A 26,598-nucleotide genomic window follows, 5' to 3' on the forward strand; every position below is an offset into this window, starting at 1 on the left:
ACAAGTTATGAAAAATCGTCAACCAAGTGTGATAGCATTGACGACTCCAGCTAGTTAGGTCATCTAGAGTCGTTAACTTAATATGTTTAGAATCCAACGACTCTAAAAAAAAAAGTTCAAGGGTCGTTAGAAAAAAAGAAGAAGCTAAAACGACCCTTAGAAATAATTGACGACTCTGATTATTCATTGACGATTCTCAAAGTAAAATTGACGATTCAATTGCTTTCTATCGACGACCCTTACACTTTTGTTGACAGATGAGTTGTATATGAAGGGTACTGAGTCCTTAATTTCATAAATTGGTCGTCAACATAGGATCGTTCACACATTATTGATTAATTGACGACCCTTTCAATTTTTTCAAACACAGAGGTGGTTTGGCATAAACACAGAGTCGTTGATGATTAAAAAGGGTCGTCGAAAGAATTGTTTTCACTTACACCTAATGGTTAACGACTTATCATGAATGAAACATGCAGTTCAAGAATCATTAAGAAAAAAACTTCGTAACCAACGAATCAAAACTAGGGAAAAAATTATTGGTAGGGTCATTTTCACCTCCACCCTAATGGTTAACGATTTTTCATAAATTCCACATGCAGATCAAAAATCATTAAGCAACAAAACTTCGATGTTAACGACCTTTTTTCTGAAACTGCAATTATAAATCGGATGAAAAAAAAATTCTCCACGGTCGTTAATGGAGAAAATGGGGACGATAGGGAGAGGGAGGGGAGGAGAAGAAGAAGAGATTCGGGATCGAATGAAAATTGGGGCCTATATTAAGTGTTAATAGGATTTTAGGGTTAGTTTTTAGAAAAGGGTAAAATGGTATTTTCACCATTATTTTAGAAGCCCTCTAACTTTTTTAGTGTGGGTATAAATTTGGTGAGGCCCCCAATTATTTTGCAGGCACCCAAATAAGCGCTGTAAAACAAGAGTTCAATAAAGGGAAGAGGGCATGTCCAATGACAGACCACATGCATATGATTCATTCATTCAAGTCCTATTTCCTGTTTTCTATTTGAAAACAAGAACCCCCTTTAGGATTGTTGTTCCCAAACTAGTAAAAGTGTACTCTGTTAGATGACCGACCTGCTAATGGTACCATGTACTCGCGTAACATTTACCAGAAAAACTTCATTGTAAGAATATCCGAGCCTCTAAGAGCACCTCGACCTCTAGTTTGCGAGGTGAGGGTCAAACAACTTGGCCATCTTCCTGAATCCTGATGGTGTATTTCCTTGCAACTTATGGCACTAATAATCCCAAGTGTCGCCATCCATACCCTATAATCGATCAAGCTACAACAGCACCGACGCTATACTCCAAATGGATTATGTAATATAAAAAGATGATTACAGAGAGGTTATTGCTTACTATTCCTAATTTCAGTGTGGGTGGTAGCAAGAGTATATTACCATTATGAATCAAGTCATCCAAAACATGAATGGTGGCACCGGCGAAACCAGTTACGCTTTCAACTCATCTGTTCAGGTCACTGCTCTCCATCTCTAACTCTAACAAGTATTCCTGTGACTTCTGTCCCTCACTGTGTTGCCAAAGTGTGATGCTTAATTTGAACTTGTATTTCATTTTTCGTCTTTTTCCATGATTCTACAGAAAAAGGCTTTCTACAAAACAAAGCCGAAGATAGAAGAAGCAGAGCTGGATATATTTTCAAAGTTCTGTACTTGTAGTACAACCATGACGGGGAAGAGTATGCCTATAGGCATTGCCGACTTGGGCTGTTCCTCGGGTCCAAACACACTCTTTTCTTACCTGCTAAATATTATTTACAAGAAATGCTGTGAATTTGACATTGTTTCGCCGGAGATTGTCATGTACTTTAATGATCTTCCCGGAAACGACTTCAACACACTTTTCAAATACTTGGAAAGCTTTTGTGACGAACTGAAAAGAAACAAAGGAGATGGTTTCGGACAATGTTTTGATGCTGGGATACCTGGTACATTCTATGGTAGACTTGTTCCTAGGGATACTCTTCACTTTGTTCATTCTTCCTACAGTCTCCAATGGTTTTCTCAGGTGAGCAGTAGCCAAGTACCTCTTATCTTGGGAACAAAACAACCAAAGAAACCAGCACCAACCCCAAGAGAGGATTTATCTAGTTACTCTAATGTGTCTTTTTCTTCTCAAGGTAGAAACCCAAGCCCACTTCTAAAAACAAATTAATGGGCTCAAAGATAATACTTTTCCGGGGTTTAATGGGCTCAATGTTTTTTTTTTTTTAATGAAACCTGTTTTGAGGCATACTCATTCATTATACTATCTAGGGTGGGTTTATAAGGGGTGTCTAAATGTAGTGTAATTACCTACATATCCTTAAACAATTTAAATTACTAGAGTGTCCTTATCCTCAAAAACCTAAAATCAAAATCAAAATAAACTTTAAACTTAAATATCATGAACTCCAATTCAATCAAGAAATTGATCAAGCAAAGCAAACACGAATCGAAGTGAGCGATGTTGGAGCGCGAAATCCAAATCTAAATTGCTCTTAGATGTATTTTAGAATGCATGTGTAACAAACCCGTCTTGTTTTTGATTGATTTTATTTTGTTTGATCGATAGAATATGATTTCAAAGATGAAATTAAGGTTTTCATAAGATCAGTTCGGCTGATCTTGGAGTATCAATTTTGAGCCGAACCTAGTGTATGATTAGAGAAATACTATGTTCGGCTAATACGATTTTTCAATTTTTTCAGCCGAATCTCAATTCTTTCAGCCGAACCTAGTGTATGATTCAGTAACGGAGTGAAGTTCGACTGATAACTTTCCAGCCGAACCTCAGTTTTTTTGAAAATATATGTAGGTTCGGCTGATAACTTGTCAGCCGAACCTAGGTATATTTTCAGAAAACGGAGGTTCGGCTGAAAAGTTATCATCCGAACTGTTCATCTGGTCAGTAGATCTGGGTTTTAAAAATTCAATTTTTTGATGGATTCAACTTATAAAAAGAAATTAAACCTCGTATAGAAGTCTACTTCTGATTTGAATCACACGTTTTGGTCATTTTTAATCACTAAAATCTCAAAATTGAAAACCCAAGTTTTTTTTTCACTTCTTCTTCTTCTTCTTCCTCTCAAAAATCCCAACTCTCTCACATAAGTTTGATTTATCTACTAATTCACCACTAAGAATTTAATTTTTTAATCAATCCTTAAAACTCCTAGCTAATCAAATCTAATCATAATCATTAACACTAATTATATAAGGGTAGTTAAATCATTATCAAAAAGGGTGATAAGAGGTGATGTTGTTTTTTATTTAGTGACCTTATTTTGGCATTATTTAGTATGCCTCAAAGAAACTCAGTACGTCTCAAAATAGATTTCTTTTTAATCGATAAAGAATGAATTTGGTAATCACGAGTTTTACCCAATGACTCTATCATTTTACTAATGATTTTACCATCTTACTATTGTGAAATCGGCATCATAGTAGATTATTAAGTTTAATTTTTTTTTCATAGCTTCCTCGAGAGATTGAGAACAATAACCAAGGGAACATTTATATCTCGACGTCCAGTCCTCCATCCATAATAGAAGCATACTTGAAGCAATTTAAGAGTGATTTTACGAATTTTCTGAAGTATCGGTCCGAGGAATTAGTCAAGGGAGGAAGAATGGTTTTAACACTTTTGGGCAGAACAAGTGAAGAGTGCTGTTATTTTTGGGATATATTAGCTTTGGCACTCAAGGACATGGTTTTAGAGGTATAACTATAACCTTTTTTACTAGCTACTAGTCGCAAAGACGTTTTTCACATACCTGATATACTTAATTTCCAATGATGCAGGGAATGATTGAAGAACAAAAATTAATCTCATTTAACATACCGCTATATATGACATCCAGTGAGGAAGTGAGCCTGGTTATTCAATGTGAAGGTTCATTCAAGATTGATCAAATCGAAGTTTTCCAGGTGAATTGGGATGGTAGTGAAGATGAAAGTTCAAAAATCGATAGCTATAATGCAGCGAACTGCATCAGAGCCGTGTCAGAATCTTTATTGATGAGCCACTTCGGGATTGGGGAAGAAATAATTGACAAATTATTCCGTAGGTACATGGCAATTGTTGATAATGTGCCTAAAGAGAAAGCCAAGTATACCAATATAGTGATCTCCCTGACCAAAGTTTAGTTTCAAGATGCTGCATAATGCGCCTGCATGCATCCTAGTAAAGCAAATTTATAGGTTGAGGGAGTAGAATCTCGTGCATGCCTCAGTGTGTTTTTTTAGTTGGAATCGGCTCCTATGCCATTTTATGTAGTTGCATTAGAGTGTCCTTTCTTGTACTTTTTTTTTTTTTGAATAAATATTTTAGCCTCTTTTCATCAAAAAGAAAAATGCTGCAACTAGGGCCAACCACAGGCAGGCATTGCAGGTTCCAGGTCAAATTGCCTAAAAATGAGGTAGATGGATAAAAACCATGAGTGATCGTTTCAGTTCTCTAGCATTATAGATAATCCCACCCACATTTTCTATCGAATTTGAACCTGAACCCTATTTATGATTTATTTTTTCTTTTACCACATTGGTCACTGTTTCTTATTTCAGCATATATTTTTCCGCCTCTTCTCTACCTTTTTTGGAACGAATTCTGGATAGTTTTATATCTAGGATTTATATATACAACATATAGCATTGTCCACTACACCAAATTCAGGGACTAGCAATGATAGGTGACAGTTACTAAATGGTGTTGCAACAATTCTTCCCTGTTGCGAAAGCCGGTGTTGCATTTTTTTGCAACGGCTACAGCCGTTGCGATTTTTCTTTTGGAACAATTCCTTTCTGTTGCAACCTCAAATTTTCCAACTGTTTTACACTGTTGCAAAACTAGCATGTTGCAACAGTTTCAAACAGTTGCGAAACTTTAAACTGTATGAAACATAGCAACAATTTCAAACAGTTACGAAATTTTTACCCAGTTTTTTAAAAGAACGGACAATATTGTCCGATCCGGCTATAAAAGTTCTGGTATAAAATTCGCAACAGTTTTAAGCAGTTGCAAAATTTTTGTAACCTGAAGAAAAAAATTCCAAGTCAACTTTGACCTGATTAAAATTAGGGTTCCTGCAACAGTATATATTGTCTAAATCAGAGTTTCCCTACAAGTTTTTCAGCAAAACACTCTCACCATTTGGGTATTTGAACAAACAGATCTTTCAGTTTTTATATATAAGTAGTTCATAAAGAATGAGAAAGGATGCAGTTAGCTAAAGATAGAGTCATTTGCTAAGTTGTTTTGTTCTCAAATAATGACAAGTAACAACCAAAGAATGAAATCTCAGTAAAGGAGCATACCAGTGAGCAGGTAGTTGGTTATAGTCCAGTTGAAGTACTCCATCTAGACAACAAAAAACAGATATAAGTACTATGTTTATTTCTTATGGGAAATGAGGAAGTTTGATTTCAAACTTAGTTAAATGCATTCAATAGATAAAGTAAGATATATCCGAAGGTTTTGTCTAAGACATAACAAATTGAACAATGCAACAGTGATTATAGAAATCTTACCATTAGATAAACTATAACATTGTTCTTCTAATATCCAAGAGATCCAACTTCATTCTACATCCTACAGTATGGACCTCCATTCATGAGACATAATCTAATGACACATCCATCTTTAATAACAATATCATTTTCAACTCAGGCAATTCATAACATTCAACATATCAACATTCTCACCACATACAATACTAGTTCTCATTGTAAGCAACATCTCCTTCTTGACCCTCATTCCACTCCACCTGCAAAAGTTCATACCTCTCCAAATTCATCTAACTTCTACGATAACTCTCATTGCAATCAACCAACAACTCCAACTTATATCAGGTGCAATGTCAACGGTATAATCTCTATCACCAATATAACTTCTATGTACACCTCCAACTTATGTCTTGTCTAAGACATAACAAACTTAATAATGCAACACCGATTAGAGAAAACTTACCATCAGAGAAACTATAACAGTGTTTTTCTCATATTCTACATCCTCAACTTTATCCAGAAGATCCAACTTTATTCTACATCCTGCAGAATAAACCTCCGTTCATGAAATACAATCTATGACACATCTAGCATTACGAAGAAATTTTTTTTCAACTCCATTGAATTGAGTCAGACCCAAAAGTTACATGTTTAACAGATACGAAACATTAACTGCAGTTTACATCTCAATTTACAGAAAGACTATTCAAGTCATATTGGAAACTCATATATGCAAAGGAATGAAACCCTAACTATTGTATCAAGTGGAATAAGATGAAACCAAAAAAAAATAAAAAAAAATCATAAGACTTACCAGTGAGTAGGTACTTTTTCCTTGTTCTTTATCAGACCTTGGGCCACTGTTTAAACATCCAAAAGAAAGACATAAGTTCTTCAGTAGAGATAGTTGTGTTGAATGACTCCTAAAAGTAATTCAGAAACGTAAAGAATAATTATACCAGCACAAGTTGATGGAGATCCCACTGCAGTTCACTTGTCACTCAGCAAAAGTGATCATTAAGTATAAAACCCCGCAAGTAAATATAAACTCAAGGTCAGATTCCACAAACATAAACCTAATAATATAAGTGCAAGAAAGTGGAGTACTTACCATTGGTTGATATTTCCACGGGTAGCTACTAATTTTTCAACTGACTTTAAATGAAGCAGCCTTCACAATCACATACAACAGAAAGATCACCCACATATACACATATACGATTAATAGAAACAAGGCAGTAAAAATTAAATATACATTCATAAACCGTTCTGCTCACATATACATATATCAAAAAGATCAGTTGTTTCTAGTTAATGTTAAACCCTCTTATGCGCAACTGCATAATAGTCTTCCTTAAGCAGAATATGATAAGACTCTTCTGTATGCACAAATGCATAAGGGTATGCATATTAGAGTGTTCAACATACATACAAAAAACATAAGAGTATGCATATTAGAGTGTTCAGCTTACATACAAAAAAGTTTGAACATAAGCCAAAAAAGAATACTAAATCCATTTGTTAGCTAGACATTTATAAAAGTGATGCAAAAGATGGTTGAGATATCCATGAAGAACTTCATGGATATCTCCAAAAAAGTAGTGAAGTCGTCTGAATCATATGCGATGCAACTCTTTGGATGAATCACGTATCCTCCGATTCCAACATCTTTAAAGATCAGTGTGAGCCTGTTAGCTTTTACAGTTGGTTCATCTGGCATGAGAATATTGTCGATTAACACCTTCAAATGAGTAGCAGGAACAGGTGAGCCGTGAGTCATAAGTGCAAACACACCAGTAAAAACTTTACCAGTTGCAACTATTTCACCCTCTATGTTCATCAATAAACACTGCTTCATATCCCCTACTGCTGATCGAGATGGTGATATGGCATGACTAGGTGAACTTGGGTGAGCAGCTGGTGGTATGACATGACTAGGTGAACTTATGTGAGCAACTGAACCTGATTGAGGTGAAGCAATATGACCTGGTGAACATTCCTGACCACGTGAAGTGCTACACATGTTTGAGGCGACAATTGATGATGGCATTGCATCTTGAATATCCTTCACTATATGGTATAATGTTCCCAATCCTTCAATAAAAACTCCCACCTTGCCACCTAAATAATCTACCTTATTAGTAAGAACCCCATCTTTAGACTTCAGTTCAGTTACTTTAGCGAGCGGAAGCAGAGAAATCAACTTGCATACGAGAAACATGACCTACAGCACAAACCCGTCCTCTTGAATCCTTCCCAAACAATTGAGTCACTGCACAAGTTTCTTCTACTGGAGTATGTGCTTACAGTTTTCCTTTGATGTCTTCTAGAACTTTTGTAAGTTTTTCCTATAGTTTTGAGCATAAGAATCACTTTCTTATAATACTAATCACTAGCTAGCGTATATACATATAATTAAAGAAGACTACGTATAACTTCTCAAAAATTTGATTCACATAGTATGGTTGCGCACTAGGTAAAATCACCCCACCCTCCTGTGAATGAGATTTAATCCACACATTAGAGGTAGTGATTTCTGCTTTAGGGTTCGCCGTCTCCTACATTTAAAAATACAATGAGTATGAATCAACCACCGTCGACAAAAGTTTGAGGTAAGTTGCATCATTGATAGGATAGACCTACCAGTTGAGCTTTCACCAAACAATGTGTCTTGCGACCAGAGGTATGAGAGTAATCAAATTTTTCTTTTTTCCTCTTATTAGCAGCTTTTTTAATTTGGACAACAACATTGTTCTCATCATAGTTTTTAAAAGCGTACACTTCGCTTCAAATTTCGACATTTGTCTCTGAAGCGGTCATGTGAAGCGCATCTTTCATGAAGCGTACGCTTCACTCTTCTGAGCATACGCTTCGCTTCAAATTTCAGCATTTCGCTTCAAAGCGGTTATGTGAAGTGCGTTTTTTGACTTAGTCAACTCCTTTCCCGCCTAATTTTTAAAGCTTTTAAAAGAAAAATATGAATGTTTTAAGGGGAATCAAACACCCCACCTCCCACTCGCCTGGAGAAGGTTGAATTGATGTGCACACGCTTTGTTTTTGATAATAATTAGACTTATATAAAATTTGTATAGATATTATCTTCCTAATAAATTTATAATTACTAGTTATGACTAATTTATTTATAACAAAACATCTGCTTCAAACATCAACCATGAAGTGACGCTTCACGCTTCGATATACGCATCGCTTCCTAAAAATGAAAAACGCTTCACGCTCCGCTTCACGCTTTCAATACCTTGGTTCTCATGTTCATATAATTTTATCCAATCCTCTGATTTTGCATTTGGAGGAGTATTATCAATCCTTTCTTGATGAGTATTCCAAATATCATAATGGTCCTGTCGTAACTCACACTTGAATCTCCTCCATGGATCAGACATCCCTTTCACCATGATAGGTTTGGAAGTCTCAGGTAAATCAAATGCCATCTGAAATTACATAGATAATCAGTAGCATCCTAAATGTACATCTCCCTCAACAGAAGTTAACTAAAGAATGAGCAGAAATAATGTCATGAGGTAGATTTTGTACCTTAAGTTCATTCCAAACACCGTCCTTGTACTTGTCAGGTACTTTCGTCTAGGTTTTGTATGAAATAGGAACTTGGGTAGGAACCAAGGCGCCCTTCCTGTGGCCGAGTTTTGCGTTGGCAGAAATGGGTAGTCCATATTCATCGATCTCCACTACTGTTGCCATAATAACCTGTAAAATACCAAATGTGAAAGATTAAGATCGCGTAGGTGAAAACAAAGGCTATAACAGAGCATCAATAGAATAAAAATATCCACATAAATAGAACGTATTAACATAGCACAAGTGATCAAACCAAACAATTCAGAAAAAGAGCATTCAGTTTAAAGATAAATAAGAAATATCGGAAGATTGCAATGTAGCGCATTCTTTCCAATTTAAACTACAGAATCAACTCAAATAAGATCTTCTAAACTCTCATTATCAGTAAGAGATGACTGATAAACTGTCAGATATTCCGTCTTATCTACTGCGTACGTTAACTTCTGAGATGAATGCAACTCCACAGACCATCCCTCGGGTGAAAGATCCGTTGAGTAGAAAACTTGGGATGCTTCAGATGCGAGTATAAACAGCTCATCAACCACTCTATTTATACTTTTCATCTTGGACAAGTTAATCTTTATCACACTTGAGGTTGCATCAACTTGGAACCCATTAGTTTTATCTTCAACTCTGACCCAATCACTGTAGAAAATAGTTTCTTCAAAATCCAAGTAATTCAAATTGATAATCTCTTTAGTGACTTCATAATAGGTTATTTCAGATTCTTTGTAATTTGTGTCCGTCGACTTAGCTCTTTTTCTTGTAATAGATTTCATTGAGACGCCACTGTTTGAGATACCCTCTTCGCATCACAATCTTGTGTGGATAAAGTAAAGCCATTGACTTGGTATTTTGTATATGATTTTTCCTTGAAGAGAGGTCCTTGCACGAGTCGCAGAGAACTGAATCAGTTTCATCGGCTTCTAGCAACTGTAAAAGATCATGTTCAAGTTAGTTTCATAACCAAAAAAATAAATGGTTTTTTTACAAGCCATAAACATATTTTCAGAAGCCAATATATCAAAGAAAAAATAGGAAAGCAATAAAACCAAACAATATCAGGTTATAATACAAAGAAGACGGTAAAAGAGCCTAGGATTGAGAATTCAAGGGAACTGATGGTTCCTTTTAAACCCTAGTACAACGCTGGTTCACACACACTACCATGTGCAGGACAAAATGACAAACTTTCAACTGATAAACTTTCAAAAAGTCGCAAGTGATATGCTTTTAAGTGAGAGATACCACCAATGTCACGCTATTTAGTGAATAAATATATTTATATGCAGAGAGATGTAGTGAAAGATAATGCACATGACGATCCTAGTTCTTAACCATGGAGCATGATAAGATTGCATAATTGACATAAAAAGTATGAGCTAAGAAGGATACCTATTTTGTATTCTACCTTAATACAATATCATTTATACACAATAAGTTCAGATAGAAAAATGTCATGATTCTTATTAACCTTTAAATTGTTGTCTATATTTTTGTAAATACACAATAAGTTAGAAAAAACATTGTGCTTTATTACCTCGTCGAGTAACCATAAATGAAAATTCTTTGGGGGTCTGGTTGGACGCATGAGACTTGGCATGGTTAACACAGGAATCATACTTCCTACAAATAACAAATCAAGCAATATTAGACCGATAACCCCAATTATCAACAACAACTCAGCGATATGAAACTAATTTTTTATTTACATTTTCCAGTCATCGATGCCAACAAACTTAGAAAGTACTCATCTACGAGCTTGTTCAAACTGCACTTGGTTCAGGTGAAAGTCCTTAGCATTACTTAAAGGCATCTCATCAACAAACTTGCCAGAATCATCCATAAAGGCATGTCGATTATCTTTATGAGTGACACCACCATCTTATGATGTCTTCCATACAATATAAGCTAGCTTCTCGCAGCGTATATCCTCTTGCAATGCAGCCGTCAATGTACCTTCTATTGCGCACCAATCCTTTGAAACCTTTCATTAACCTGTAAAAATCAGTGACAAAAATTTCAACTAATGTTCAATATCGCAGTTTAATAATACCAACATTTCAAATTATAAATCATAAAACCTAAGTTTGGAAAATCATATAGAATGGACCTTATTGAAAACAAAGAGTGGTCAGATACCTCTTCTTCTTCATCAGCACCATATTCAGATCCTCTTTTACGTTTCTTTGCTGGTTGTTTTACTTTCCATTGTTTGCATTTCAAATTATATACCATCTCTTGAACCTGCTTCCCTGTTAGTGGCCATGGAGCTGTATTGTGTTCTACTCCTCCAGCGAAATTCAATATATCATCTCTGTACTTGTACGTTTTGCTGGAAACCATCTACGATGTCCCATGTAGCAGATCTTCTTGTTGAACGACAGCCACTCAACAATCGTCTCTTTTCCACAAGTTAGGCATGCATAATACCCATGAGTCACACATCCAGACAAAGTACCTAAAGCCAAGAGATCATGAATTGACCACAACATCCTTGCTTTCATCATAAATTCCGTCTTGTTGAAGGCGTCGTATGTTATAAAACCTTCATTCCATAATGGTTTCAACTCATCTATCAATGGATCTAAATAGGCATTTATATCTTTCCATGGTGCTCTTGGTCCTGATATCACCAGTGCCAATATCGAGAACTCCCGCAACATGCAGTACGAAGGAGCAAGGTTGTAAGGCTGGAGAATTATCGGCCAAAAACTATGATTCAGACCGAAACATCCATTCAAGTTGAATCCGTCTGTTGCTATCCCGAGCATAACATTTCGTGGCTCCTTAACAAACTCTGGAGAAAACTTATCCGCACACTGCAAGTTGTAGAATCAACTGGATGTCGCATCACATTCATATCTGACTGCGCTTTAGAATGCCAAAGCATTGCCTCTGCTATCCATGGTACACTGTAATACCTTCTCATCCTTTCAAAATGTCTTAATATCTTTTCGCAACTTGGGTAAGTTTCCTATCATCATTGAAAACTTTTATATATCTTGGTTCTTGACAAACATGATACTTCACCAATGTACTTCTATCCTTCCAGTATAAGATGCAGTCATTTACACACGCATCATACGTTATATAATCCATACTCAGTTCTTGAATAATCTTGTTAACTTCAGGGAACTTACACCGCAACGTGTTTCCTTCAGGAAGTAACTCTTTCATCAATTATAAGACTGTAGTTGTACCGTTGTCTGAAAATCCATACTGGTTCTTGATGTTATTCAGACATATAGAAGCGTACAGAGCTGTGTTTCCTTTAGGACGTAAATCGTACAACGATGGTCTTGCACGCTCATGCATATATTGTCTTATGTTACTCCTGCTTGTTCCAGCATTTTCATCTACATTGCTTGTTCCAGTATTATCATCTACTCTATCTCCAGCATTCACACCAACACCTTCTCCAACATTCTCATTTGTACCATCTATTGTGGTAAGATTAACTGAGGGATAAAATTGTCAGCTGCATCTCCTACATTGATATCCACACCTTTTGTTGAAGTATTACCCCTCTGTGCTTTTACCACATATCTTTCACCATAAAAACGCCACATTGTATACGAAGATTGAATCCCATGTTTGAGCAAAAATAAGGAAATCTCACCAAGTGTCACTATACCGTTACAGTTGAAACAACGTTTACAAGGGCATGAGAACAACGTACTCTCACAGCCATTATTCTTGACAAAATTTATAAATGACCTGACACCTTCTATGTATTCTCTAGACTTACGTGCACAATTCATCCATTTCTTGTCCATATCAGATGACATGACACCCTTCAAAATACAAATTTTACAAGATTAAATGAAGTAGTCCTAGTAGTATTAAGGGTTAGCTACAACAAAACTCTCGTCTGTCCCTAACAACATACTTAGGACTGTAAAACCACCATATACCTGGTAACCAACTACAAGATAGCAAGGATACAACATCACAACAGCTTTCTTCTAGTTTCGATTCGATTATTTCAGAGAGTTTCATCTTGATGTTTTCGGGTTTACTGATTTTACTAGTTCCAACTTTTCCCATATTGGTGCTTGATCGTTTGGAATCAACCATTTTTAAGGAAACTCAAATTGGACGATTTCCAGAGATTAAGAGAATATGTAGATGACGATGAAGAAGAGAAGATTAATAGTTTTTAGGTTTTTAATTTTATGGTGGGTTTGTTTGCAGAATTCACATTTTCCAGGAATTTAAATCTCATAGGATTACAAATTCTGGGAATCATGTAAATTCCTTGTGTGTTTGGTAACTCAATATAAATTCCTAGGATTTATAGAGTTTTTTTGTATCAAAGTCTTTGTACCGTTTGGCATTACCCTCAAATCTTAAAATTGCATATATATGGGATTTAGAGTTAAAAAAATATGGGTCCATAAATTCCTTGATAAGTTTCCTAGCAAATCTTAGGGGGGAGGGGTCGGACTCCAAACGGAGGATTTGCTGGAAAACTGAATCCGTAGGAAACGTGATTCCAAGAATTCGGGCAACCAAACATACAGAGGGAAACGTAATTCTACCAAATCCCCTGGACCCATGAATTCCATCTTTGAAATTCTACATCCAAAAGTAATAGGGTTAATCAATTCAAGGGTATTAAAGTAAACTCACCCATATTTGGCCTCCCCTTAATAAGGGCACTAGGTCCATTTAAATCTGGGTATACCCCAATTGTGCCAGGTTTTTTATATTCAAAATCCAAAATAAACAAACACTCAAATCTAAAACAGCTTAACATACAACAATCATTGTATTTCATCAATCAAACACCCAAATCTGGAAGAAAAAAAAGTAAAGAGAGAGAGGGTACTTTCAGTGTTATTCTTTTGTTTTCTATTTCAAATAGATTTATCTTGATATATATTAGTTTCTATTTTGTTTTGTTTTTATTTAAAATACAACTCAAATAAAAATTGAAGATAAACAAATACTTAAATCTATCAAACACTCAAATTGGAAACAGCTTAACATAACACCACATGCAACATCTGATTTCATCTATCAAACACCCAATTCTAACTGACAAAGCAACTATCAAACGCCCAAATCTCAACTGACTAAATTTCAATTTTAAAGAAGAACAAAAAGAAGAAACTTTATACCTAAGATTATCACGATTAGATGATGATTAATTCTTACAACTGCAACAGTACAACTAAGATAAATTGGACCTAAAAATCGAAAAAGTAAACCTAAAATCAGAAACTAAATGCGAATATGACATAGAGTAAAGAGAGATGGACTTACACAGTGAGTTGGGTGAGAAGCAATTGCAGAATTGAAGTCTCTCCCCACTCAGTTTCTACACTCAATTTCTCTGCAGCAGAGAGTAAATAGAGAGAGACAGGGAGAGAAAGGAAAATGCGGCAGAGCATAAATAGAGAGAGACAGGGAGAGAAAGGAACGAGTGGTGTAGAAAGAGTCGTACAGAAAAAATAGGGGGAAGAAAAAAACATTATCTCGCAACTGAATCAAACAGTTACGAGTTTCACAACTGAATCTGTTACTTGGGCTGAAAAATTTGAAGTGTGGACAGCACAGTTGCAAATCGCAACTGAATCAAACAGTTACGAGTTTCACAACTATTCAAACTGTAGCGACTTTTTTGCAACTAAAATTAGCAATTGAAAATTCGTAACAGATCATAAGTTGTTGCTAATCTGAGTTGCTAATCCCTGAGTTTGGTGTAGTGGTCAAGACTGAGTTTTCTTTTTCTTTTTGATAAATTTAAATTAAAAAGAAATACGAGATTCGAAACTTGAAAAACATGATTTGGGTTGCGCCATACATGTGAAAGAGTATACAATAACGATGTTGATATATTTGGTGAATCAAATACCGTGGTCTAACAACCAACCATTGCGATTAGTTGATAATATTTGTTGAGAGTTTTGTGAAAGATCCCTGTGAAAGGTTTCATTAACGGCTAATTCATGTCGAGTACACATTGTCGTTGTGAGAATTCTTACTTCATGAGTTGTAGGGAGGGACATCTGTCACCACAAACACAGATTAAAGCATGCGTTGGATTCAAAGCCGGTGTTAAAAATTAAAAATTTGACTTATTATAATCCTGATTATGAAACCAAGGACACTGATATCTTGGCGGCATTCTGAATTACTCCTCAACCTGAAGTTCTACTTGAGGAAGCAGGGGCCGCCGTAGCTGCCGAATATTCTATTGGTACATTGACAACTGTGTGGACCGATGGACTTATCATCCTTGATCGTTACAAAAGAAGATGCTACGACACCGAGCCCTTTGATCAGTAGCGGAACTGGAAATTTAGTGTAGAGGTGCCTTTTGAGTTGGACCATTTGTAGAGGGTTGGCTTAAGCATATTAGGTTAGACCTAATTTAGTATCTCCGCCGATATAGGTAATGAAAAAAAAGGTGGTTTGGGCTTTTGGGGGTGGCTCAAGTCAGGTCAATCCTAGATGTAATTCCGCCCCTGCCTTTGATGGAAAAGACATTCAATATATTTGTTATGTAGCTTATCCTTTATACTTTTATGAAGACGGTTTTGTTACTAACATGTTTACTGCCATCACAGGTAATGTATTTGGGTTCAAAGCGCTTTGTGCTCTACGTCCGGAGGATCTGGGAAATCCTGTTACTTATGTTAAAACTTTCCAAGGCCCACCTCACGGTATCCAAGTTGAAAAAAATAAATTGAATAAGTATGGTCGTCCTCTGTTGGGATGTACTACTAAACCAAAACTGGGGTGTTATCTGCTAAGAACTAAGAACTACGGTAGCATGGTGGATTTGATTTTACCAAGGATGATAAAAACGTGAACTCACAACCCTTTATGTGTTGGAGAGATCGTTTCTAATTTCGTGTCGAATCAATTTATAAATCACGGGACGAAACATGCGAAATCAAAGGACATTAGAAGCTACTGCATGTACATGCGAAGAAATGATGGTCAAATAATCCGACCCTGCAGGTCAAAAAAAAATGCTGCAATTATGGCCAACCATAGGCAGGTTTGAGCAGGCCGGGTTAGGGTCAACCTGCGGTCCAAATCATATATTAGAGCAACCACAGTGGACGAGTATAACCAAATATTTGGTCAAAAAACGAGGCACAGCGGGACAGGCTATCGACTAAAATCCGGACCAAAACCAAATCCCAGACTATATTTGGTCGGGGATCAAGACCAAAACCAAATGTAGTCGAGCGAACGTATAGTGTTCGCCCCACACCAGGCGTGCATAAAGTTCACGCCCCACACCAGGCGTGCATAAGGTTCACGCCCCACACCAGGCGTGCTTTATACCTCCGTCCCATTTTTTTTTCTTTAGTCGAACTTATACTAACAGGATCACGTAATATCTCCGCCCCATCGGGCGAACTTATAATGTACGCTCCACCAATCGAGCGAACTTATAATGTACGCTCCACCAAATTTAGTCTTCTACCGTTGCGTTGCAACACGGACTAAACCCAAACTTTGGTTGTTTTTTTTGGTCTTTGGTCTTTGGTTATGATTGCACCGCTGCAGTTGGTGTTACAGTACCAGCCTACCAGCTCATGATGACAAACAAGAAATTGTTTTCAAAAAAATAACCCCGCCACGAGGTTAAACACCCATAATATTCGGGATTAGTATTTAAAAATAACTGTCTGTAATTAAATTAATTAAATAAGTTAGTTGAATCTTGATTTTCCCAAATGGAATATCAACAACCAATCTTCACACTAAGTAGTACCAGTGAAGAAGTTGTAACATTTATGCACAATACTGGAATCTAAAGAGACGTCAATCAATTTCATCTCATCAATCAGTAGACGTTTAAAATTCTCATGAACCCGATTAATATTCCATCATCAACTACTTAAACATTTTCTCAGTTGATCCAGGCTTGTTCATTCCTTTTGCCCAATCTTCAGGTTAGCTTTGTTATGATAACAATAATTTCTGATAATCTATTTCCTTTGTTAGAATGTGTGTTTTGTTTGTATACACATGATCTCGTATTTGTTTTTGCTTCAGATTGGTGTGCAAGATGGATGTTTCTTCATCTGGAATAATGGGTTTTCAACCAATTATGGAGGAATTGGTTTTTCGATTTGATTGTTCTGGAAATGATAGAAATGCAGCATCCAATCCAAGTATTTCATTTACTGATCCGAAAGTTAGAGACACACCGCTGCTCATGGTACACGGTGTGCAGCCTACACATATCCCAACTTTTGATTGTGCGGATGGCCAACAAATTATTAGCGTAGAGGTAATTAGGAAATGATGCTGTTTGATTTCTCCTGAGATTACAAATACTTGTTTCGAAAGATTTATAGACTTATAACTTGCGGTTGTATTTTGCATTGATTTTGATTTAGCTTCCAACTGGAACCTCTTTATATGGAACCGGAGAAGTTAGCGGACAGCTTGAACAGACGGGAAAGAAAGTAAGTTAATTTTTCCTTGTTTTTTCGATCATTTGAATTGTCAGTATACTTCATGTTGAAGGCCGTAAGCATTTACAAAACTTGCAGGTTATTACTTGGAACACGGATGCATGGGGTTATGATTCAGGAACAACATCCTTGTATCAGTCACATCCTTGGGTTCTAGCTGTTCTCCCGAATGGAGAGGCATTCGGGGTGCTTGCAGACACAACGCAACGCTGCGAGGTCTAGTATTTCGTGTTATGTCTGACATTGTCACTTACATGTTTCTATCGAGTTTCTTGATCTTTAGTGGCTAATTAACATACATAAACAGATAGATTTGCGGGAAGAGTCGACAATAAAAATTAAAGCTTTATCTCCTTATCCTGTCATTACATTTGGTCCATTTGCCTCTCCAACTGCAGTCCTCCAAACTTTGTCTCGCGCCATTGGTAATTTCTTCAAAACACATTTAAAATATCTCCTTACATATTGCTTGGTTCCTGAACTGATGAAACCTTATATACGCAGGAACTGTATTCATGCCTCCAAAGTGGTCCTTAGGATACCACCAATGTCGCTTCAGCTACGAATCAGATGCAAGGGTTCTTGAAGTAAGTGCTTATAATCTTACAGGAAATTGACGCATTTTCAGTTTAACTTGATCTTGTGTGTATGCATGTAGGTCGCAAGAACATTCCGGGAGAAGGGAATACCTTGTGATGTCATATGGATGGACATTGATTACATGGACGGTTTTCGCTGTTTCACATTTGACAAGGTACATGGATGTTACTTTTACGCGATCCTTATTTTCATTGTCTAATTTAACATTTTCTTCTGTAAAATCTTTGTCCAATGTTAACAGAAGCGTTTCTCTCAACCGAAAACGCTGGTGAACGAACTTCATCGTGATGGATTCAAAGCAATCTGGATGCTCGACCCAGGGATCAAACGCGAAGAGGGTTATTTCGTTTATGACAGTGGTTCTGAAAAAGATGTTTGGGTTCAGAAAGCAGATGGACAACCTTTTGTTGGTAAGCTCTTGAAGCCATTGCCTTGTACTTGTTTGAGCATTAATTCTGAGAATTAGTCTTTCTGGCTCGTTCTTAGGGGACGTGTGGCCGGGGCCGTGCGTCTTTCCTGATTATACACAAGAGAAAACACGCTCATGGTGGGCAAATTTAGTCAAAGACTTTGTTGCAAATGGTGTTGATGGAATATGGAATGACATGAATGAACCCGCTGTGTTCAAGGTAAAGCTCATAAATCATGAGTAATTACTTGCCATTTATTCTTGCAAATGGATTTCAATTCAAATTGTTGTTCTTGCAATCTGCAGACCGTCACAAAGACAATGCCTGAGACCAACATCCACAGAGGAGATGCCGAAGTTGGGGGGCATCAGAATCATTCGCATTACCATAATGTAGTTTACTTATGAAGCTTTTATTATATGCTCATTTGTGATTTGTTTTCTGAACCATGAAGTTATGAACTAAAGCCTGGGAAATGAAATCGACAGTATTTATTGTCCTGGATGGAGGTGATACAAATTTTATAACAAAGTCTGCACATTAATGTTTCACATTGCTTGCACTTTTAGGTTTATGGTACGCTGATGGCGAGATCAACGTTTGAGGGAATGAAACTGGCAAATGAGAAAAAGCGTCCATTTGTTCTTACTAGAGCTGATGGCGGGTTCACTCTGATGTTGCTGATAATATTTTTGTTGGTTTGGTAATCAGCACTTAGCGTGATCAGGGCTCAGATGCATTGCCTCATGTGCTTCCTACGGGCATTTGGTTGAGTTTTGATTTTGATGACTCTCATCCCGTAAACGTCTGGATGCATTAGTAACTAATGCTTCAAAATTAAACATAGATTATGTGGATGCTTTCTGTAATATGATAATGCATTAAAAAGTTTCGCCCTTACTTTTCTTTTATTTTTTTTGCTGCATTAAATAATGCAGGACTTGCCAACACTCTATTTGCAAGGTGGATCGATAATTCCCGTGGGTCTGCCTGTGCAACATGTTGATGAAGCAAATGCAACAGATGACTTGTCACTCATTGTGGCTTTAGATCAACATGGTAATGTGGCTATGGTGTTATTGCTATTAGACAACTCCATTACTATGCTGTAAAATCTTAGACCAGCTCAGCATTAACTTTTTCCTTTTTCTCATTTAATAAATCTATACTTGTTAGCACTGTTACAAGTTGAGTGATTCGTATAGGGAAAGCTGAAGGTGTGCTCTACGAGGACGAAGGTGATGGATATGAGTTCAGTGAAGGGGGATACTTGCTTACATATTATGCTGCAGAGCTTCAATCCTCAGTTGTTACAGTAAAAGTTTCTAAAACTGAAGGCTCCTGGAATAGACCAAAGCGACGTTTGCATGTTCGATTGTTGCTCGGGGGAAACTGAAGGCTCCTGACAGATTGAATCACTTTTCTAATGTATTTTTTTACTGAAAAGGTTGATGCATGGGGAATTGATGGACAAGTCCTGCAAATTAAAATGCCTTCAGATGTTGAGATTTCCAAATTAATATCCACTAGCCAGGAGCAATACAAGAATCGTATAGGTAATATTTACTCTGTCTCGTAGGATTGATTTTCTTGTAAGCATGATTGTAGATTTCGTCTCATTTCTTTTTTAGCATAATTTTAGTCCAATATTTTGTGTTGGAAAGTGCAGAATGCGCTGAGCAAATTCCCGACGCGGAGGAGGTTTCAGAGGGTACAGGAGTAGAACTTTCTAAGACTCCTGTAGAACTAAAAAGCGATGATTGGGCTCTCAAAATACTGCCTTGGATTGGTGGTAGAATGATTTCTATGCAGCATCTTCCTTCAGGTATAGTTCATGTACTTATCCATACTGAGTTACTCTTTTCTAGTTCTGCTCTGAGTATAATTTGTGGATGCCATAGTAAAATTTAATATGATTGGACAAATAATATTCCATGGAGTTACTAGATTATAACTTTTGAAAGATTTGTTTCAGGAACTCAGTGGCTCCATAACATGGTTGAAGAAGTGGACGGATACGAAGAATACAGTGGCGTCGAGTACAGATCTGCAGGGTGTTCTGAAAAATATACTGTCATTGAGTAAGGGGACAGTTGTATTTTTGACATACGCCCATATGACAATAATGTGCAACCTGAGTTTATCATGATAACAAGTAATTACCGTCAGAAATGGGTTCTGTATTTTGAAGTGTTCTCCATTACTGTTATTGCAGGAGAGCTGTTGGGCTGGCAGGGGAGGAGGAAGAGTCTCTTAGCTTAGAAGGAGATATTGGTGGTGGATTAGTTCTTGAGCGCCAGATATCCATTCCAAAAACTGATCCCAAGGTTATACAAATCGACTCTGGTATTATTGCTCGTAACATTGGTGCTGGCTCTGGTGGATTTTCAAGGTTTGTCAAAAACATATATAGCCACTTGATGTTGAGCAACATTTTTTCTTGCCGAGCTGAAATTCTAACATATTCCTATTATCTGAAATTTCTCCATTATAGGGTGGTTTGCTTGCGGGTGCACCCAGTATTCACCCTTTTGCACCCAACAGAAGTTTTTGTGTCATTTGTTTCTATCAATGGGTCTAAGCATGAATTATGGCCAGGAGATGATGAGCAATTCTTTGAAGGAGACCTGCGGCCTAACGATACCTTCCTTTTATTTGAATTTTGTGCACCATTTCAGATTATGAATCTGAGATATGATGTTGTTCTTAATTTCTTGTCAGGAGAATGGATATTGTTCGACAAACATTTGGGGACTGGTTTAGTGAACCGATTCAATCTGGACGAGGTTGCAAAGTGTATGGTGCATTGGGGAACAGGAACAGTTAACTTGGAGCTATGGTCCGAAGAAAGGCCAGTTTCAAAGGAATCACCACTGAAAATCTCACATCAATATGAGGTGAGAACAATATCATAGTTGTTCTTACAGATGTTCTTTAAGTTACTAGCAGAGACTCCACATCTCGCTGCATGTATAACTATTCTCAATAAACAAACAGACATGCATTATCACGACTGCTGGCATGTTTTTATGTAATAGACTTCTGCTCCAGATCCGTCATTACATTGAATAGGCAGTTTATGAATTGCAAGTATATGAGCTTGTTTGTATAGGTTGGAGAATTACAAATTGTTATTGAGATGATCTAGTTCACATCATTTGATATGGTCAGATGTTGTTAGGAAATAGCCCATGTTCAAGAACCTAAGGTTTTGATACCCAAACTTTCCAGGGTGTTTGGATACATTAAGAAGTAAATTTTAGAGGTATAAAATTACAGGTTAGACGTCCGAAATTTGAGAATGATTTCTGAAAGCATTAAAAAAAAAATTATAGCGCGTTTGGATACCTGAAGCAGAAGTGCTTCTTGAAAAGTAGAAGTCAAAAGCAAAGATATTTTGCTTCACAAAAAATCTACTTTTTTGCTTCTAAAAGTCGGTCTGAAATTTTATATCCAAACTAATTTCTTGCTTTTTGACTTCCATAATTCAAAAAATTACTTCTGGATGTGTACGTGAAATAAAGATTTTTTGCTTCTGACTTCTAGGGTGCATAAACACTTCTTCTTTAATATCCAAATAGACTCTTAGAGTAAGGGTTATGGGATGAACACTCTCGTTCAAATTGAAAGAATATAATCAAAAATGACCAGATTAGGTGATATTATGGGATGAGAAATTAGTCCACTCCTTCGTATGAAAGATTGAGTGCAAGTGGAGAGTGAGAGGTTGAAGATCAACTGCTTGGAGGAAAAACATTGCTTGAGCAGCTCATTATATGACTCTCAATCATATTTTAATATTTTTTAATTCTGTAATACTCTTTAACACATACCACATTCAGATTTTAGCTGGTCATGGCAAAGAAACTACCGGTTATGCAATTGTTTATTTTGGGGACTTTTTTGAGGTGGATTTTTTTCCATCCAACTATAAATAAATAAAAGGTTTTATAATACTGCTGGATTTGAAAATGCTTCTTTCTCTCTTTTCCTGATCGATGAAAAATAGAACAAAAATTACGAAGAATGCAAATCTAGGAGGAGGACAGCATCTTAGCCCCAAAAAATAAAAATCTCTTACATCTTATAAAGAGAAACAGTAGGAAAATAGTCCATCAATCAAATCGAATTATTAATAAACGGGGATTATGGGAAATGAGAATATATTTATTCAATACAAATATCCACAACCAACTCATTTTCTTCATCCTTACTTTACTCTTTTTTAAACACTCAATTTCCAGTTATATTTCTCGAAGATTTTTATCATTCATATATTCACGAGGTATTTCAATAAGCTCCCGGCAGAAATGACATTAGACATTTTAAGTAGATTACCAATACACTCTGTTATTGATTGCAAAATATGCACTACTTGAAGGAATCTTATTGTTCATCGATTACTCTCCAGGGTGCACTTGGATCTGCATCTTGGTCATCCTTTTTATTCTGGTGAGTTGGATTTTATTTCCGTGACTCACGACATTCACAATTATAATGTATTTATGTATTTTGAATATGATGAAAATCTGATTTTGATAATTAGAAAAGTTAATTTCCACTTTTTTTTATGAATTATATAGCATTGTTATTGGTTCGCATAATGGCCTGATATGCCTTACTCGACATCCGTGGTTTGTAGCACAAATAGGTGAAGATGATAAACTTGTTTTTATTTGTAACTCTATCACCAAAGAATAAATTTTGCTCCGCCTCATGAAATTAAGATAGATTTTTTTATACATGATCGGGATATAAAGAGGAACCGCAGGAAAAATAGCCCCCAAATTAAATCACTTCGTTACTAATCGGGTTATGTGAAATCCAAATATTTCACTTTTCAATAATTAGAAGACAAAGTGAATCCATTTGAAGTACAATAGTGAATCAAAAGATGAAATTGTTTTCATAAAATTTCCTCATAGGCATATGTTTATGGCATGTAATAGCTTAATCATATAAGTAAACATGTATGAACAAAAAAAATGACAAAACTCAATAAAAGCTTCTTATAATCCCGGTGTACTTTTATGATATATATTATCCCAGCTTCTTAGTTATAAAAATTTGTTATATGTTAAAAACACGATAATATAAAATTTTGTTTGATTATTTTTTGGAAGATAAATGTGAAGAAGTACGTGGAAGGTATATATATGTATAACAATCTTTCAAGTGTAGTTGTAAGAGAAAAAAAATATTTTTTTTGTCTTGTGCTAGAAGAAAAAGTGAGGAAAGAAGCAACGATGTTTTTCCTTTTATTTTCGAAAAAGTGGTTTTACCTTAAACTATTATGAACTGTAAAAACATAATTTGTTTTGGGGGCTTCATGCATCCTCTGTCTCTAAAGCTTCCAGTTTCTTTCCCCAAAAAATTGATCGAATTTGTGATTTTGAAATGGAACTATGTGGTCATTTTGACCGGTTTGACCTATCTCATCTCCTCTCTTTTTTTTCTGCGTTTCAATTTTCCTTAAAGAACTCCCATCACCTATCTCTCATCCCTGCATCAAAATCTCATATCCAGATTGAAACTCATCCCTACATCAGAAACTTAGATTCAGATTGAAATTCAGATCCCTTCATCAGAAAACTCTCATCCCTCTTTCAAAATCACAAATTGATTGAATTTGTGCTTTGAATTGGAACTATATGGTCTCTTTTCACCAGTCTGACCTATCTCACCTCTTTTTTTTTTCCCTAAAAGAACTCCGATCATGTATCTCTCATCCCTATATCAGAAACTCATATCTAGATTGAAATTCATCCCTACATCATAAAACTCATCCCTCTTCCTCTCTTAGAAATTGATAGGGAATAAGGTGATTTTTTCTTTAGTGAATTTTTTTTCTTTTACCTTTGATCATTTCAATTATTTCTTTATGTCAATGGATTTTAACTTGGCGTTTTCCCTCTTTCGAAGTGAGTCAATTAGGGAATTGAGACCGACTTACCAGCAACAAGCTTTTATTTTCCTAAAAGGGTACTGAACTCGACCTTGAAGACTCGTCACTTCAGTAACTTTTCGCTGCAACTCCATGCCTCGAAGAAGTTGTAATTAAAAGTTACATATGGTCAGTAGATATAAACAACGTTTTGATTCAACCAGCTTTTAGATTATCAACTTACACTTGAAAGTTTAACAATGTAAAATGAGAATTGTGCTGTCACTGTTGAAGCATCTCTTTTGCGCCAGCTCTTCTACAATGAAACAGTTGTAAGAGACTATCACATTGATGCATTTCCTTTATTAGATGATGTAACCATCTTTCTTGGCTTTGAGATTAATCCCTCGGCAGAAAGGAGTAATCAATTTGGTCAAGCAGCATACATCATATTTCTCAAGCATAACAAGTCTCAATGTTTCTAATATAATTCTCCAGGTAGCTTTTGTAGTTTATCTTTCATTATGATTTCTGCTTTGAACAAAAAAACTTGATGTGAAAGAATCGGAAGAAATTAGATGGTGAAAGTGATGTGGGACATTATCTTTCATTTCAATACCATTTGTTAGCAATGTAACTAGCATTTGCATAAATATTTTGAAATATGTTAAAATTTGTTGGTAGATATAGTGAAGAATTTACTAGTTAGTAGTGCAATTTTTCTATTAATACTTATGACTTTGGCCTTGATGTTTTCTTCTATATGCAAGGTTCAATGTACTTTGTGGTCAAATAGTTGGTTCAATCCATGATATAGCTCAATTCCACACATACCTTTATGACATCTTTGAAAATATTCACTGGATGACGTCGTATGTCAATATTACCATCGAATAGAAGAGTGGTTATCAAGACATCTCTCTTCTTGGGTACACTTTATCTCTGGATATCCAATATATGAATCTTGGCAGAAATAAATTTCTTAAGATCTTCGACTATGTTTGTATCTTCTTTAACAATTGTCACTGGACAATTTATATGAGTTCCATTCTAAATTTTCCCCATATTTTAGGTTACCATTAAACTTCTTAATCAAACGTTAATCTCATTATTTGAGTGAAATATTTGTTCATCAAGAATAAAAATGGCGCTCCTTTAGAACGAAAATGATTTTCCGTCGGAACTCACTACCTCACCTCAATGAGAATTGATGACTTGTATTAGAAAGTAATTCTCAGCAAACCCATTTTTCTTACTTTTTCTTATTAACATACTCTCTTCGCCCCATATATATAAGTGTAATGGTGAAATTTCTTACATTTAGAAATTATTTTAATTTGTAATTTTTATTAATTTTCTCATTTACCTTTTATCAATTCTCAATACTAAAAACATTAAGTTAACAGTGATATTATACTCATGCATCATTAATAAGGGTATATGTGGGTCATCTTGAAATTATAATTCTACCTATCTAATGAGACAACAATAATCCAAAAATACATTTTGTACAAGGATGACATGCACAAATCGAGAACAACCATAATCCAAAACTTTATCTTTATAAGTAGGACGAAGGGAGTAGTAGTTAACAAAAATTAGAAAAGTTTGACTCTAAAATATCTTTGGGTGAACTAGGAGAATGTGTGGTTAAGCAAAAGAAAAATCACTTTGAATCTCATTTATTTCCAAACTACACCTTGTATTTCACATATATGACCGTTGAAATTACCACTTCTTTACTATCGCTTGCACAATAAAACTGACCATATTTACAAGGAAAAAAAACAAGCAGTAAATGGCTAGCTAATTATACAATAGATGGAGTTAACAAAAGAAACATTTGCAACAAAAATTTTGGAACAAAAATTTCCTTCTTTTTCTTTTCTTTTTTAACCTAATTGTTTTAAATTACTTTAGGTGTAAAATAAACTCACGTGCAATAACTTTTAAATCTAAAATAATCGTCGTGTGATTCGACACAAAATAAATCTTAATTGACCGTCCAAACAAACTCCCTCAAACTTCCATAGACTAGTTTTTTGTTTTTGGTGGATCTCCGTGTTTTTAATTGTATCATTATTTGAGAAACAAATTGAAAATAAAGTGTATTTTATTATCGAAAGAAGCGTTGC

General features: G+C 35.8%; 1 protein-coding gene and 2 pseudogenes across 1 annotated transcript; all 3 read left to right on the top strand.

Annotated features, from left to right (window-relative positions):
• Positions 1–1,380: 1,380 nt before the first annotated feature.
• LOC113339283 (salicylate carboxymethyltransferase-like) lies at positions 1,381–4,380 on the top strand. Its single transcript, XM_026584581.1, has 4 exons — positions 1,381–1,497; positions 1,624–2,049; positions 3,499–3,741; positions 3,825–4,380. The coding sequence occupies exons 1-4, from the start codon at positions 1,426–1,428 to the stop codon at positions 4,167–4,169; spliced, it is 1,086 nt and encodes a 361-aa protein (XP_026440366.1). The 5' UTR covers positions 1,381–1,425; the 3' UTR covers positions 4,170–4,380.
• Positions 4,381–15,525: 11,145 nt separating this feature from the next.
• LOC113339469 lies at positions 15,526–16,081 on the top strand (annotated as a pseudogene).
• Positions 16,082–17,157: 1,076 nt separating this feature from the next.
• On the top strand, positions 17,158–21,727 carry LOC113339286 (annotated as a pseudogene).
• The last annotated feature ends 4,871 nt before the right edge of the window (positions 21,728–26,598 follow it).

The sequence above is a fragment of the Papaver somniferum genome, unplaced genomic scaffold, assembly GCF_003573695.1.
Source record: "Papaver somniferum cultivar HN1 unplaced genomic scaffold, ASM357369v1 unplaced-scaffold_21, whole genome shotgun sequence".
NCBI classification, from domain to species: Eukaryota; Viridiplantae; Streptophyta; class Magnoliopsida; order Ranunculales; family Papaveraceae; genus Papaver; species Papaver somniferum.

Coding starts and splice junctions, on each gene's coding strand:
- LOC113339283 (XM_026584581.1), top strand. CDS start 1,426: ATGAATCAAGTCATCCAAAACATGAATGGTGGCACCGGCGAAACCAGT. Junction 2,050..3,498: donor GTCTCCAATGGTTTTCTCAG/GTGAGCAGTAGC, acceptor TTTTTTTCATAG/CTTCCTCGAGAGATTGAGAA. Junction 3,742..3,824: donor TCAAGGACATGGTTTTAGAG/GTATAACTATAA, acceptor CCAATGATGCAG/GGAATGATTGAAGAACAAAA.